The sequence below is a fragment of the Palaemon carinicauda genome, chromosome 45 (genome assembly GCF_036898095.1).
Source record: "Palaemon carinicauda isolate YSFRI2023 chromosome 45, ASM3689809v2, whole genome shotgun sequence".
Classification (NCBI taxonomy): Eukaryota; Metazoa; Arthropoda; class Malacostraca; order Decapoda; family Palaemonidae; genus Palaemon; species Palaemon carinicauda.
Genome location: NC_090769.1, coordinates 8,839,719 through 8,857,298, shown reverse-complemented (window position 1 = coordinate 8,857,298; position 17,580 = coordinate 8,839,719). Strand labels below are relative to the sequence as shown.

Here is a 17,580-nt window from a genome sequence, read left to right as displayed (position 1 = left end):
TTTATAGAATTGGTTAGCTCAAAAACTTGAAATTAGTTTAATGTGGAAGGAGTCTGAGAAACTTTTAAGTTAGTAAGAAAATATTTTGTGAATGTTACTCTTAATGCATGATTGATGCCCGTTTTATATACAATACCAGCATAATTTTTTTATGTGCACAGCAAAATTTTGTCGTGATGTTTATTATACCAATTAACATGGATTTTTGTAGCTTATTACTTAGCTTTAGATAATTTATGCATGATTAATACTTAAAAATTTGATTGCAATTTCAGTGCATTTTTATTTTTTCATTGCTAAAAGATGAATAAAATGTTATTGGCCTTCATCAAATATTGCTTTCATAACTACTAAATTTTATTGAAGAATATCTAGCTCTTACCCACAAGGCTATTTGAGACTAATATCTTGTGTGAATTTCTGCATAGTATTTCAAGAACATAATGTTAAACCTGGGATAACGGTTTTGCTTGCTTATTAAAAACGATAGGGGGATAAGGCGATGCGCAATGTAATGAATGTGATGCCATGGCAAAGTTTTTGAGGTGATGTCATTTGTTCAGTTTTATCCTTGTGGAAATATTTTTTTTCTAAGCCTAAAGAGGACTATGTCTTCAAGGTTAAAGGCAAAATTAACTTTGCTTCTCTCTTGAAGCTTGCTTTTTATAAATTTTCACCTTCAAAAAATTAAAATACCCTGTTTTATCTCCTCTTATTGGACTTAAGGACAAGGGTTCAATATTGAGACATTTTAGTGGCTAATGATACTTTGTCTTCATCTCTTAGTTGTCTTGCACATCCACAGTTGACACTTAGCTTACCGCCTCTGGTTGTGTTTAGAGTGTTGTTTAGGTTATTAGTGATTATAAGAGATGTCTTCTCCAGGATTTTTAGAACTATTTCTGTGCATTAATTAACCTCATTCCCTTTGTCTTTTGTTGTTGGCACATTTAGTTTTTCCTTACTGCATTAATTACATAGGTGCTAGTACCTCTACAGATAAGTCTCTTGTCTAGCACATAATCAAAGGTTCCTGTTAAAAGTAAACAAAAAGTTAAGTCTGTTGTTACCATTTTAGTGATTTTTCTTTCCTGGCAAGATGAAAAGAGGATCCTACTTGGAAAGACCTCCTCGACTGATGAATTATCTAACCATTAAGAAAACTTTTCTCTAAGGGGTTCCAAATAAGTAACTTGAGGTATGTTCTGATACTACTTTTGCTTCTATGCCATTAGCTGCTAGATTGTCTCAATACTGGATGAGAGGTATAAGCATATTGAAAGGATAGAAAACATAATTATTTTAGTTGATGTATATAAGCAAGCTTTTGGAGAGAAGCCATATGAATATTATGTGATTATAGAAATAACATAGTTTTTCAAAATGCAGGTTTTGGGTAATGGCAATGTGAATACCAACCTTAAAGTGTTAGTCAAACAAAAATAAAACAAGTAACTGTTGAGATTTATTAAAAAAAAAATAAGTTCAATGTTATTATCCTTCTTAAAATTAATTCTGTGTACTCTTAATTTTTTATTAAAATTTAAAATCAGATCTTTAATAAAAAGATCAAAATACATAATCATTACTATAGGCAGATTCACTGCTACTAGCATAATTCAAAATTTTAAGTAACGCCAGATTTATAATAAAAATTGAAGGTGTTTCAAAATATACTATTTACTGCTAGAACACTAGTGCATCGTAGTTTATCATATTTTTAGAAAGGGAGAGAAAATGCAAGTTCTAAATGGTTATATCCTTAATACATATTGATGATTTGAGTAGACTCATTAGTCAGAAAGGGTGAAAATCCTTAATATTGACATAGTTTCAATACAAAAAAAAACATGCATTTATGTACAAAGTGTTACATTCAGTTTTCCATACTGCATTTCACTACATGAAGTATTGTGTTAAATGTATTGTGTGGAATATAGAATGCATAATTTTTAATTCCAAAAGCTTTACATTCACTTAATCTCCTTGCAACGAAAGGTATGTTTTTTGTTTAAAAGGAGTTATGAATAATCCAGAAGTAGAAAACTATTATTATCTTTTATAACCAGCTTTGATGATACTGAGGTTCAATATTAAACCTTAATATGGAGGTACTGGTTATGTATTATTGACAGAAAGGATGCTAAGTGAAGTAAAAAGCCATCAATACAAAAAAATCTCAAAGATGGAACAGGTTTTATCAATATTCCATTAAGGGACATAAGTCCTTTTTAGCATAGCTTTGTGTGTAGCTTGATTTTTTGGGTTCATTTCATTGTTAATTTCAATCAAACAATTTATATACTGTTTAGCATAGCTTTGTGTGTAGCTTGATTTTTTGGGTTCATTTCATTGTTAATTTCAATCAAACAATTTATATACTGTATTGGGTCAGGCCATTTTAGATTTTATAGACTTGTCATTGGCTATGTATTTTATAGCTATGTTAATGGTTGTGTTTTAGTATGTCATTTAAATTTATATCGCTAAAGCATTGGTAATGAATTGAGTGTATGTAGAGTAAATTATTTATCAAGTGTGCATAAATATATTGTGGTACGCATAACTTTTGTGCAATTTTTAGTTATATTTTAGACAAATTAGGTGTTTTTGTTGGATTTGATCCTGCTGTGGTCAAGAGTTTAATAGCTTTACTTTTCATAACGTTGTAATTGATTTTAATTGCATACAAGTTTCTTTGCGCACATTTTTCCTTCATAAAAATTATCAATAAATTTTGACTAATTTAATTTATTAGATTAACCTTTAGAAACTGGTGTGATGTTTATGCATTCTTTTAGTTAAATAAATATCTTCTGAAGACAAGTTTTAATCGGTGGGTTTTTATATTGCGCAGTAATATTTCTATGAACCTAAACCTGATGTTCATATTGTTTCTTCAGAAGCACAATTTAATCGACACGCCCATAAAATTTTTTTAAATTAAAAATAAATCGCATTTTCTTTTTCTTCAGTTCAGATGCTCTCTAGATTGTTAACTTATTACTTATGAAGATGTCTTCCTCTGGTTATGTTAGCAATTACTGATTAAAGTTTGTAACGGCATTGTTTCTGGGAGATCATAATCAGCATTCTCTGTGTAACATGTTGGGTGCAATATTGTAATTTAAATTTCTTATGGAAAAGTATGGTTCAATGGTTGTTACCCTCTCCAGGTGTTCATATACATGCCCACTCTCCTCCCCACTGACTTATACAGTACTGTAGTAGAGGATAGGAATGATTTTGACTTCAAAATTGATGGGACAGAGAGATCTATATAGGCTCCTTACCATTTAGTGCTATAAGGGTGTATTCCATTACTAAGGCATGTATTTGTTGAAGGAAAAATAAAAAATCAAAATTTTTAAAAATTTTATGCATAAGTGGCAGTTGAACCAGGTCTCTGTAGAACAAGCAATATGAACAGCAGCCAAGTATTAAAAAATATATAGATATTAAAATTGTTTTTGACCAAAGCTAATCTTTGTATCTGATGTTTGGTGGGGGAAGGTCATGTTAGTTAATTTTAAGCAGAGGGTTTGAGACTGGCGTTTTATTTGTTGTGATACCGAGTGTTTGTCGCTTTTATGTAATATATTTTACTAGTAAAAACTTTTTAGAATTTTTTACCTTTTATATATAAGTGATCTTGTTGCATGCCTTTCTCTAAAATTATGAATAATTTACCTAACATATAATTTGGGTATACTGCCTGTCCTATATTTTATTTCTAGGTATTTTTTTAGGAAAATATTATTACAGTTACACAAAGGTGAAAGAGAAATACACTCGGCATATTTGATGCTTTTTGTAAGAACATAAAAAAATACACATTTCAAGATAATCATCTTATTACTGTTATCTCATTGATTTCTTTAGTGCTCAAAAAGCTTTCTATCCTACAAGATAACAAGGGGGTGATAAGAGACCACACTTTGGGAATAGGGTGATTAGATTCTTTGAAAAGCTTATTTAGAAGACAATATGTACTAACAATTTTTCTCTTTTTTTCCCACATCTGGCTTGTGTTAACCTTCTACAGTAACTGTCAGTAAGTACCTTCGTCATGTCTTACGTTACTTTGTACTATTTGCAAGTTGGCATTTAGTGACATTGCTTTTTTGTTCTTTTTTTTTATTTAAAGATGCTGTTGCAAATATCAGGAGTCTTTAGTTTGATATTCAGGATACTTTTATTTAAGGGTTTTTAACTTAAGCTTTACTCCTCAGTTGATGTTCTTATGTAAATATGTCATTGTTTGTTTAAGGATCCAAGACCTCTTAAATGCAGTTATTGTGATCTTGATTTGCTATTTCTTGTAATGTATTAAGGATGGAAGCAGTTTTCTCTTTTTCCTTCCTGTTTTGTTTAACATTTTCTTTTCTTGCCTGTAAGCTTGATATATTTTGTGTAAGTTGCTTCTGCATTTTGTTAAGTACACATGTAGCTTCCTTGATCTAATATCATTTTACCCCTAGTTACAACAATTAAATGAAAAAACTAAAATATCTACTTGATTTTGTCATATATAGGAGTTAAGTGATGTATTTTACTTCATTATTACAAAGGGATTTAAATTCCTTTTGATTTTCAGACTAAAAAAAGGGCACCTTTAGCCAAAGCAGAGTCCTTCTTCAGCAAAGAGCCGCGAATCCCAAAGGAAGAGTGAGGAGAAATGAAGTTGACCTTATGTACTTAACGGTAGCAATTCCAGAGTGATTGTATGGCAGCGCCTCGCCTTAAGAAAACTTGGGAAGGGAAGTTTCAGTGACTTAGTCAGCACTTGAATTCTCTTAATAAATGGTATTTGTTGATACCAAAGTGGGGTATCGAGAAGGATGTTCATAGTAAATGTGTTCTGAGAATGCATTTAATAATTGAAATGCTAATCAGTTTTTTATTATTGCATTTCAAGATATATTGATATGAGTGAAACTATTGTGTTTTATACTAAAAGGTTTATGTCTTTAAAATTTTATATTCGAAGGGAGTGGACTGTACATTACGCATATCGTTATGTCTTAAAAGAGCACTGTTAATGTTGTTGATGTATGTAGATCTTTAAGTTTATGGAAATTGAATTATTTGATATTTTCATAAGAAAAATTTATGCCATCCATATCTTTTAAGTGAATTTTTCATGTTTTGCCAGTTTAGCCTGCTGAAAAAGAGTAGCATAAAAGGGGTCTTCATAGGAAAACAGAACCACTTTACAAGAACTTTGGTAGCTTGTAAGAAATTTGTATTATTATAGAATGGAACACTGTAATAATCCAACACATTAGGAGTTTTGAGGATCCATATTCTAAAGTCGTACATATAAAAAGTTGTTTTTTATCTCTAATACATTTCTATCCTTGTACTATAGCAAATTCCAAGTTGAATATCTCCCCATTGTTATACATTGGCCATTAATGCATATTACTCAAGTTATAGATTCTGTATTTTCTCCAGAATGAAATACTGTAATCTAAAATGCTCCTTATCTCAAGGCACCCAAAGTTTTTTCAACTTGTTCATATGAATGACAGGTTTTAATGCTTATCCTGTGAAATTTTACAATTGAAACCTGCATTGTTTTGAGTAATTCTTGTTGATCAATTTTCACAGGTAATTTTCCTTTACCTATTAAAGAAATCTTCAGAATATATAGAGCAGGTTATGTCGGTATCAGGTAATCTGTTCATAAACATATTTTGTATCGCATTATTGCAAGTTTTTAGAAATTATAAAGCCACAAAAATTACACATTTTCAGGAATGTGTAATCAAGTGTAAAGAATATCCCTTCTTACTTTCTATTTATATATATATTTTTTTTTAATTTATAGAAACTTAGTTTGTACATAGAATGTAATGTGATAGTGATGAACAAACAGTATATACCATTGGCTAAGAGGTTTTTCAGTTCATATGATTTTAGTTTTTTTTTTCTTGCCATTATGTTCAGCAGGTTATAGTTTTTATTATGCAGCTCTACCCGAGTTTTAACCATCAAGTGTTTTGTACTGAAATTTGGTAGCTGTTCACATATATTGTATGCGTAGCCCATTTATTTTGTCTTCTCTTTTAGTGGACTGTACTTAACATATTTATTTATAAACTTTTTCATAGATTTTACTTTCACTCTACCTCTGGATAATCTCATTTGAGTATTCTTGTTGTGTTTGTCTCCATTATTCTGTAAGTTTTAATTTTTAAAAGAAAGTTTGTTAGCTTGTTTTAATTGCAAGTCGTATATGAAGGGCAGAGAGTAAATCAATATAGGTAATTGTGTTGTCATTGATTGCCCAGCCATTTCAGAGATGTACAAAATTGGTTTTATCTAACATTACTTTGCTGTATATGGAAATTATTTTATTTTTGAAAAATCATTACTTACATGCAGAAGGAGAAAAGTGCTTGGAAGATTTGTTTGAAGTGATATGTATGATAAAAAAAAATTTGGTTACATATGCTGGAAAAAATTCTCATAATTAATCCAGTTTGTAGGACCTTAGATTCGGAACTCTTTTGCAAGTCCTAATCTCATCTGTAAGCGGTTTTTATTTATACACTCACATGAAAGTGCTCAAAAAATTTTGTATATAATATAGGATGTTTACACTGTGACAGCTACTCCAGTTTTTTTAATTCATGCAAAATATGGCTGGTAAAGTATATTTTATATAGTAAATGTCTCCATTTCATGCAAGTAGCTTTTAGTGTTTATATTGCTCTCTGAGAAATGTGATAGGTAAACTTTTTTTTTTGGCAACTGAAACCATGTGCTGTTTTTTTATACAGTATTTCATAGAAACATTCCATAAAGACTTGCATGTTTCCATTGTAAATTACTCAAGCTTCTGCTCTGGGCATTTCCTTTTGAATGAAGAATTTGGATTTCCCCCAAAATGCTAGTTGATTAGTGATATGTCTTGTCTGTTTTGTGTGTGTAGTTTTTGGTATATATATATATGATAGTTTATGGATGGTTTGTTTTAATTATTGCTACATGATGATTTGGTAACTATTCCCTCTATAAAGCTTTAGATTCTGCTTGTAAATGTTATCTGGGAAAACAGCGTACACAGCTGCTGTTCAAGAAAACATTTGTGCACTATTACAGGGAGCTGAGCTAACATCTGTGTGGTGAGTACTACAATTATATTTTACTTTGGTAATTTTCAGTTAGTGATAATTTTAAGGTGTAGTTGATATCATCACACATACAATGTAATCAATTTCCTGTAATACAGTATACTGTTATTACTTATATTTTCCTAATTGTGGGAGCTTTAGATCTTGATTAAAAATCATTTTGCCTTTTTCTTTTTATTGCTATTTTGGATCTCATATTGTTTAATACAAGTGGCCTATGTACTGTACTGCATTTTAGATGTTTTGCCCTCCATTTCTACCAGGTCCAATAAACTTACCAAGTTAAAATAACATGGAATTTTTCTTTTTCACTGAAGGGAAAAAGGTCACATGCTTACTCACCACCTTTTTTTTTTTTATTAAGGTGTGGTAATACAGCAATGTATTGTACGGTACTATATGAAAAAAGCCACAATATGTAATAATGAAAAATTTCATAAAACGTAAATTAATCAAACATGAACTGCATGTGCTCAGGGCTAAAGACCAAATAAAATTAATAACATGCACAAGCAAACATTTTTTGGTTCATACGTGAATACAAACCTTCGTCCTTTAGTAGGGGTAGATTTTGGTTGTAGCCAATGAAGAATTATGAAGGTGCTGACAACTATTAACCAGTATTCACCAATTGTCCGAGTCTGACAACGCTCTGAGCCTCCATTCTGATTCTGGTTGCTGAGCTGCACAGACGTGTGCTTGATTCTCTCCAACTAGCCTAAGTATTTCACATACATCTCATTTCAATATGAGATGGAATCATCGTAGAAAAAGACAAACTTGTCTTAAACTCTGGGACACTTGTTCCTGGCATTTACGAGGACTTGATTCCTTGAAGTGGAAATTAATCTTCGGGACGAACGCTTTCGCACAGGACCCTTGTGTTGTTGAGCAGGAGGACCCTCCGCGGAGTGCTAGCACTAAAGAGTGTCTTATTACAGTGTCCCCTTACAAGAGTAGAAGAAATCTGTCAGGTTGAATATAATTTCCTTCTCGGAGGGAGACATACAATACTGTACCTCAATATTCCGAGCATTTAAGAGAACTTTGCCTCAAAGTGCAGGTTTTGGTCTCGCTTCATCGATTTTATTGATAAAACGTACACAACCTTAAGAAGATACCAGCATAATGTTAGCATGTCTACCACACTCGTGTGCACAAAGGAGGAAGAAGAGATCGGGTATATCCTCAAGGTTGAATAGTTGGTGATTTTCATTTCCGCTACTGATAATCATCCCTCTGGATTTTCAGAGGTTAACTTTTCGGAGGCACGACCAGAGGGCAAGCTTCCCATATGGCGTATCTACATGCTTTTCTTAAAGAAACTGGGAGACCCACGAGGATGAACCTCATTCTTGCTCCGGCCATAGCACTCCGAATTTTGGATGAGAAGCATGCTGATGCATCACCACCTTCATCACCCTTGTGCATTGACTTCTATGATAACCACTTTGTATCCTTCGAGTTCTCTGCATACTAACTCTGAGTGTGATGTAAACTGTTTTTTGGGTTCTAGTCCAGCTGAACATATTGGTTTAGCTTCTTAACCAGCAAAGAACCCTCCTGTATATCTAAGAAATCTAGAGGAATGCAAGTTTAAAAAGTGCCAGCAACAAGCAAGCCTTAAAGGTTTAAAAGGCCACTCATGAATTGCAGAGGCAAAGGACAGTTACATTACCCTATCAAGTAGTAAAATGCCCTAGAGAATGAGCACCCCAGCCCCCTCTCCACCCAAACTAGGACCAAGGAGGGAGGCAATGGTTGCTGATGACTCAGCAGATAGACTTATAAGCTCCCTTAAACACCCCCTCCTTAGCTCACAAGGATGGTGAGGTTTCAGCGAGCAAAGGAACTAACCATGTTCCATTGCAGAGGGTGAAACTCAGAAGAGCAAGACTCCACCTATGAGTGACCAGCTTACAGGATCACGAAACATACTAGTGCGCGACCAAGAGTGAGGGACCCACAGCCACAAGCATGTAACACCTTTGGGATTGTGTACCCTTCAATTGTATTACTTCTCCACCACCCCTTAAAATTCTCTACAAGAGAAAAATGCTATAGAAAACTGCTCCATCAAGTGACCAGCCAGTTTCTTTCCCCTTGTTCCAAGGGTTATGACAGAAAACAAAGATTACCAACTCAAGCCTTGGAGTTGCTCAGGGCTTCTACTTAGCATTATAGAAAAAATGTCAAGAAGTGGATCCATGTCATACAGATCCTAGACTGGGGCCTCTGAAATTTACAGTTAATATATGTGCTCTCCAATAAAAATTGTTTAAGTAACTAAATCGATCCAAGAGCTATCACCACAACCATGTCCAGACCCAGAGTCCCTGGATGAGATAGATCCTCCGCTCCCCTAACATCACTTGTTCCCTTACCCCTCTCCCTTTTCCAAGGCAAGAAAACCATGGAAATGAAACACATCTCTGAAGAGGTTGCGCAAGACTTGTCTCCCGAGCTAATTGAGACTTCACGTCGCAAACTCAACGGGTCCTGATGAGGTGAGACTATTGAAGTGTACCCCCACTGAGCCTGAAGAATTGCTTGCTGCTTGAAGTTCATTTCTCTGTCTTTTTAAAGAAGATGAAATTCTATGTGATAGAAAAAGCTTGTCCTTCCTTTACATCACCAGGGATGCCAGCAGAAAGGAACGTTCAACCACCATCACATTTCTCGGCCTTAGAAGCTATGATTATGGAGGCAGAAGCAGTTTTGCAGGCTTTTTTCTTTAATAGAGCACTGATCTTGTACACACACATTTTTTTAGTATCTCGGAATCTGGTGTATTCTGAGATACAAAAGCATGGTGGCAAAGTGGGAAAATGCGAGTCAGACTTCCTTTTCAGGAGAGCCGCCACCTTCAGACAACGTCCTATAAATTGTACTATACATACGATCTTGTCCCCACAGGCAACTGCCCGTAAGACAAAAAGAACAAAAACTTTCAGTTCAAGTAATCTAATGACCAAAACCAGCCATCTCCCCGAAGGCATCAAGGCAACCACCTTGTTAGGTATGGCAAACTGTATCACCACCTTTGGGTGGGTGCCTGTCGAGTCAGTGGATGGAGGTGGCAATTCCACTGGGAAGAACCTTGGACAGTGGAGGTTTTGCACTTCAGATACACCTCCTGTTCACCAACTCTTTCCCTCCCATGGTGGTGATGAGTCACTATTTATATTCATGAAGATCCGTCAAACAGGTGTTAAAACAAGAAAGTGGTTGAAGGATAATGTAGGTTGGAGACCAGTCATAGACACGTTCTGCACAAGAAGTTCATTAAAGATCCATGCTTCTAAATTCTAGTTCAAGAAAGCATCTTTGGGTTGTCCACCGAACAAGATAGTTCCAATTTCAGGTTCTATGCTAAGGACTTTCCACGGGTTCTATGATTCAGACGTTCCAGCATCTTGGTGTTTGAGTGTGTTCACATTTGTCTCAACCTAGGTTCACAAGATTGGAATAAGAATTCGCCCAATACCTTGACGATTGGCTGCTGTTGGCTGAGTCAGAGTCCCAGATTATACTTCACAGGAACCTCCTCCTACATTTTTGTCAGGATCCGGGAATCTGGATAAATCTCGAGAAGTCCTTTTGCATTTTAAAGTAGAATAATGTCGTCTATTTGGAGATAAGTATGTATACACATGGTCCAAGGAAAAGTCTTCCCATCACAAGACAGGTTACAGAGGTTGATGAAGTTTGCAAACCTTCCTAACAGGAATCCCTTATAACAAAGAACTAGCAGAGAATTTAAAAAAAAAAAGAAAAAAAAAAAAAGACTACACCTGGCAATCTACCTAAATTAAGATCTGGCTTGTATGACAATAATTCTCACTCTTGAACGTTGAATGATCTACAGTATGTCTATAGAGGAACGGGGCAAGAAACTTGGGCACAGGTGGTGGCAGTCCTGCTCCTACTACACAGTGGGAATAAAACCGTAATTACTTGTACATCAGTTATTGAATGTAAGTAAACAAATATTTTTTGGGTACATCATCACTCCTAGACTTGGTCCTCATAGCTATCATCAAACTCCCCACCAGTGACTGATTTGGCTTTTTTTATTCACCAGTCACCATCACTTCAATAAGGAAAACATATTCGGAGTACTTATTCCAAGATCACTATGAATTTGGTCTTGATCATGTTCCACAGCCTTAGGAATATATAGTACAGTACTTGTGACACAGGAGACCTTTAAAGTTGCTGTTATTCCCAGGAAGGAAACATACAAGGTACAGTCACCCCTGTAGATAATGGTTCTATACATCCAAGCTGAAACTTCTATGAATCTCAAAACCTATGTGACCTACTGGAAATAGGGCACTGCATCAATCCTGAAAGTGTTGTTTTTTTTTTTTTTTTTTTTTGGGGGGGGGGTTGCATTTTCAAGATAGGATTAGGGCATAGTTAAAGAAATGAAAATATGATCAAATTCTGTCAATACACACTTTATATTAACACCCCCACCCCATAACTGACAGCAATGTGTCTACTCAGGCTATCAATTCAACACAAACGTGACAATGCAATGATAAAAACACTATGACAGTTGTGGGAAAGGATGGTAAATCAAAAGAACAAAGGGTATGCATAAAGAACCTGAAAATGTGAGAATCGAATTTAAAATATGTACAATAACTCACCAAGTTATCACAAGCGGGCGTCCAAAATACTTAAAGAGAACTGCTACATATTGCGCAGCCAACAAATCGTGTCGACATGAGAATAGTTACAGATGGCTTCAAACTGTTGGAACCTAGATTTATGCCTACTTTAGGCTCCAGAGCCTTAAATATGCGGCACCGAGACTATATAATAAGCTCCCACGAAACATTCAAATGATTGAAGACATTAAGGCTTTCAAGAGAAAACTGAAGACTTATTTCATGAGTCCTTTGACAGTGACGATTTAACAGTAAATGAACAATACGCGATATGAAACGCTAAATACTCTGAACGAACGAGGTAAAACGACAGTGAAGGTCCTGTAGAGAGTGGGGTTCCCCTGCTGTATGGGACCGGAAAAGCAGCCATCAAAGTAAAAGTAAGTTTTCTAGTCTTCAAATAATTTTCCATCAACATGGATAAAATATATTCTAAATCTTTAAATAAGTTCTACAGACACACAGTAAACAAACTCATACAGGAAATTAAATTCAAATACATTCATTGTACCTATAAAAAAAGTGGATGGAATCTTTCCCAGTATATACAAGTACAACTAGTCTTTGTCTCTACGCATTCAATTATTTTTGGTAACAAATTTAAGTGTTTGTAGAAAAAAATACATTCCTTACTCATTAATCTCTCTTCTATGTACATATTACAGTAGATATTTACTATAAAAAGCATTGACTTAATTTAGTATAGTTTTACATTACATAAGACGACAAAAACATTTCCAAAGCTTTCAACTATCCCAATGTGGGAAAAATTAATCTATAAAAAACTTCTTTACAGTACTTAATTCAATGGAAGATTTATAGTTCTTCAGTCCCAAAATTCTGTCTCGGGAGACACGTCGGGATTGAACAATCAGCTGGCGAGCAATATTAATCTCTCGCAGCACTGGAGATAGGATAAGCCGAAAGTTCTCCAAGTATAAACGGGGTGCCTTTAACCATTCACTAACCTCGCATTAAAGCTGGTATTTGTGGCTTAATGACATTCTCTGATGCAGACCAGAGATAGAATTCGTAGACTCTTAGAAGACAAGAAAAATAATGCAAAATCAAGCAATGACTTGGGGAATAGTTCTGGTCAAGAATACCCAAACATAGCTGTCACATTCATATCATGAGGTTAAACCCAACTGTGCCACTTACACTTCGAGTTCTGACCTGGGTTTCAGCCTTCCATATGCATGCCTGAAACGGTTAAAATACAGAAGTAATTCAGGAGTGGAAGATAATTCTCTTTCCGCAGTTTCAGTCTGATTAGCGAGATGAGACCTCCACTCTATGACTTGAGGTTGAACTAGAGATAGGTCAAGAACTGGACCTTTGGACCTAGTCCAAGGAGACTAGATCCACTTGTGCTGGAATTCTCAAGCAACAGTCGAATGTCAAAATCTGGTGGTAAAAGGCCAGAGAAGTCATAATTGGGATAAGTAAACACTGCCGAGTCAGAAACCAGGGCCTTCCTATACTAGCAGATCTAGATAAGTCTGTGCTGGAATTTTTGGAGCCAGCAGAAAGTTGTTCCAGTAACGGAATGCTGGAAACCTCAGATTTATGAACTCGGAGGATGAATGACACCTTCCTCTCGGAAAGAGGTTTCTACGAAATTTAGTGCTGGGAATTCTTGCACAGGAGAGTGAACCAATTCAGGAGTCAAAATAGGGTTTTACACATTTCAGTGGAAATGTTCTCCCACAGTTGGAAGACCATACAATCTCGAACCACTTCAGGCTTCAATACAGGAGTATCACTGAAATTTTCTGGTGTATATAACCAAGCATCCAGTGCTTTTTTTTTCTCCATAAGTCCTGGCTGGCTTAAGGATGGGCTAAGGCTGAGTAAAACTTCATGTAGGACTAACTTTTCCTTGTTGTCAAGACTTGTTATGATTTCAAGACAAAAGGTATGATGCGACTATTAGAACTCCGAGATTTCAAATGAAGTCTGACTATTATCAATAAGTCCTAAACTATTCCAATCTCGGTTACTGGATTAGGCTACTCCTCCATTCTCATGGGGTAGAGTTTGTGAGTGTACAGTTAAGCACACTTTTCTGTTAATTTCTTCTTCCTCATTTTTCTTTTCCTTTCTTCAAACACTGTTAAGAATATGCGATAAAAGGGTCAACATTGTCAGGTGGTTTACCAAGAGGTTGCCTTTTACTTATTCTATAACTTCATCTTTGTTCTTCACTACTGTCTTCTCCTTACCGTATTCATGCTCATGTTAATATAATTATTTGTTATTTTTCTTTTATAGCTTATTCTCCAATTTTCGTTCCGTATTGGTTTACTTTCCCTGTTGGGGCTTTTAGTTTTGCCGTATTTTTCTTTTCCAAATATGATTGCAACGTAGCTTTTAATGATAATGGTAATAATGTCTTTCTTATTAACTTGATTTTAAAAGATTTCGCATAAAATCGCCTTTATAGAGTTGTTCATAGCCATAGAAAAAAGCTCATTTACAGTACTGTGTAATAACTTGGACTCTTGCAAATTTATTTTGTGGAGTGAGCAGCTAGGAGCCTGGAACCAGGATAAATATCCCAGTTAATAATGCTTATACAATCGATTAAGATGATACACAACCATATGCAAAGGGTAATGATATATATTTTATTTATATTCTGATTTTACCATTTTATTCTTGGTGTTGGATGCATGTTTTTAGTCTCATGTATTGTATCTTGCTTAGAACGAAATGGTTGGGGCAAACTTTTTGATGAAATATTCAAATGCTAATGCTATTCCACTGAGAGTATATCCTAAGAAGACCAGATAAAATGCTGCCTGCAAATGAAAGAGAGAAACTGGATAATTGGTTAAGAAAAATCAGAAAACTTATCATTTTTATCCTTTGTTTTTCAAGAGGAATAGGCTTAATGTGTGACATAAATGCTTCTCAAATCATTTGGGAGTTTGTACTTCATTAACCAACGCTTTCAAGAATATAAATAATATATGCATTAATTGAAATTATAAATAGATTCATTACATTACATTACCAACCTGTAACTGCATGACGGTGAATGCCCGGTGTCTTGTTTCCTCCTCCACCGTAATGTTAGAGTTTATCTTCAGGAACTCGTCGTTTAGCCACTTATCTACGAGACCGCCTTCTCCCATGCGTGTGAGTCTGAGGATCATACAATGTATCAAAGTTAAGAAGATAAAGTTTTGAGAATTATTGAAATTAGGTACTGTGTGATTTGATAACTATTGGCCGTCACCTGAGGTATAAGGTTATCAATAATAATCATTATTTTAAAAGTAATTTATCCAGAAAGTAAGTCCTTGAATTCTGCAAAGTACACAATTGCAAAAAAGAGGGAGGAGCTTGAGCATTCTACATGTCTGGTTTCATTGGTGACAGATGAATTGAAGTCCAATGGTCAAATGCTAATAAAAAATCATTTAAGTTTTATTTCAATTAAGAAAAACAACATCTTCACGATTACTTCCCAAGTTTCCGTTGTAGAATTCTTGTCAGAAATTCCTCCAAATCTTTCTACTGTTTACATCTTATTAGAAAGCAAATCAAAATATCTCTCCAAGTACTGTGTGCAAATGTACCAACAAAAACCAAATTAACGTAAAATCATTTTCCTATGCTTCTTTGCTCTGTTCAAAAGGCTATTTTCTCCTATCATTAAGGCCAAGAGGAAAAGTTATATTTTTCTTCTACAGAATTGATAAGAATAGAATATTTTCCATTTAATGATGTATATCTATTTTTAACACCATAATCAAAAATTAATATTAAATTGTCCTAAAAGGAACTTTTGCCTAAGAAAATCTTACACTTTGTTGAAATTCTTGACGAAGGGTGCACCCGCAAAACAAGCAATTCCTATCGGCCTAAGGTAGAAGACTTCTCTTGAAATGTGCACTAGGTGAGGACCGACTTCCTCCGAGAGAATCTTCGCCCTCAGCTCCGACCTGATGAACGTTAGTTTCTCTGTCAAAATCTGCAGAAGGAGGAGGGTTTATTATTGGTATACGCATATGATGACATTTTTTCGACGTGAACCAGCCAGGTAAAATTGAATGTATTTATTGAAAATCCACCTAACTATCTGGCAAGATGATTTTTCTTTTTCACATGCAAGAGGATATTTGTAAACGGTACCCATTATTGGATTCACAGATAAGCTCAGGAGCAACGCTTGAATTACTTATTAAGTATAGTACTTCCATCTTTTGAAATGTCTAAAGCTTCCAAATAAACTTTTCATTAAATGGAGTAGTAAAAGCAATGGCCTTAGGAAAAATAAAAGTCATCTTAAATTCCAATAAAGTAGCCTAAATTGGTGGCAAACCTGAATCAGATGATGTTCGTTCCAGTGTGGCCATTACCTCAACGAGCATACTATGTAGTTTTGCAACACAAAAAGGGAAAACAATTTTGTGTATCTGGTGCAGTGTATAGTCCTCTCATATTAAGACAATGTTTTGACATTGGGCGCTGTAATCAAACCTGGTCTTACCATTTATACAATATTAACCAACCTCTATGAGTATGTGATTAAGATATTTCCTCAATACTTTTGACGTCAATATTATCTGCGTCAATATTGTAAAATGTGGAGCCTCTGGTATGCACAATAGAAGGTCAATTCTTTTGTGCAATATCTATTACTCAAAAACTTTGACCGTCTGTGGACACCTTAGTCAATGCAACGTCATGAACACTACGAGGAAACAATCATCTACCTGCTGCGTCATCAGTAGCCATTGTCTGGCTCTTCCTAATCCTAGCTTGAGTGGAAAGGGGTTAGGGCAATGATCACATGTATATGGGCAGTCACTAGGAGTCTAGGGCATTGTTACAGTCCCTTGCCTCAGCCATTCATGAGAGGCCTTTAAATCTTAATCCTTTAAACTGGTTACCATCTCTATCTCGTTCCCCATTCCCCTCTCTATTGTTGATTGCATGTCTCTTCATTTTGATGTAAGATTGCAAATGCACATTCACATACGGGAAAACATAAACTCACAAAATCATGGGATCAACAACTATGCTTGACACAGTCCCTTGCTCAAAGTAAAAACAGTTTACAATTTTCTTGTCATTATTACTGACTTTCTTATTAATTTCTCTTTCTACTGAGAAAATAAATTTTTTTCTTTCTTGGGTTAGAAAAATGATTAAAAGTTGCAATTTATTTTTGGGGGGTGGGGAGTTTACTTAACCATAGAAAACTTATCCATAATTATTGATTTATTATTTTTATTAATGTGTTTTTTCTGAAGATCTTTCCAGAAAACTTATGTAGTATCTCATTTTTTAGTTGGGTCTCTAATCTCATTTTTTTTAGTTTGATCTCTTAACAACAACAGTATTTATATGCAAGTTCGCACCTTATCGATCTTGTCCTCCGCTGTTGGTACGAAACTCTTCGATCTGTCTTCATGGTTGAACAGCTTCCAGGTCTCGGCATAGATTCCTCCTTTAGCATACTGTGAAAGAGGGATAATAACTAGTTTACAAAGGAATTCAAATACTGTAAAAGAAAATCGTTTCATATTTAAGAAATCTGTTTTAGATTAAACACAAGAATATAAAACAAAAATATTTGTTTTTAACGAAAGGTCAATTATTGTGAACTGTTATTAACTTCTTGGCGGAATGAAATAGGTCTTACATTAGGCAGAAAGGTCAGGTACATTGAATTGCCATTAGTTACTTGTCAGAATGAAGCAGGTCGCAATTTGCTGTGGCACTTTTTTCACGAGGCAACATTT

The 17,580-nt window shown here is 34.8% G+C and overlaps 2 protein-coding genes across 5 annotated transcripts in view; one reads left to right on the top strand and one right to left on the bottom strand.

The window, feature by feature from the left end:
- Positions 1-7,433, top strand: part of l(2)gl (LLGL domain-containing protein l(2)gl) — a 119,600-nt gene extending 112,167 nt beyond the window's left edge. For all 4 annotated transcript variants that reach the window (XM_068367066.1, XM_068367065.1, XM_068367063.1 and 1 more), the window contains one exon: positions 4,598-7,433. In XM_068367066.1, the coding sequence (XP_068223167.1) occupies positions 4,598-4,619 (22 nt within the window). In that variant the 3' untranslated portion in view covers positions 4,620-7,433. The remainder of the gene's footprint in view (positions 1-4,597) is intronic.
- Positions 7,434-14,048: 6,615 nt separating this feature from the next.
- LOC137634729 (ionotropic receptor 25a-like) overlaps positions 14,049-17,580 on the bottom strand; it is a 5,675-nt gene continuing 2,143 nt past the window's right edge. Inside the window, exons 3-7 of the mRNA XM_068367219.1 lie at positions 17,523-17,580; positions 17,197-17,339; positions 15,637-15,803; positions 14,845-14,971; positions 14,049-14,625 (exon numbers count right to left, since the gene is read on the bottom strand). The exon at positions 17,523-17,580 is cut by the window's right edge and continues 173 nt beyond it. Coding sequence (XP_068223320.1) covers positions 14,527-14,625; positions 14,845-14,971; positions 15,637-15,803; positions 17,197-17,339; positions 17,523-17,580 — 594 coding nt within the window. The 3' untranslated portion in view covers positions 14,049-14,526. The remainder of the gene's footprint in view (positions 14,626-14,844; positions 14,972-15,636; positions 15,804-17,196; positions 17,340-17,522) is intronic.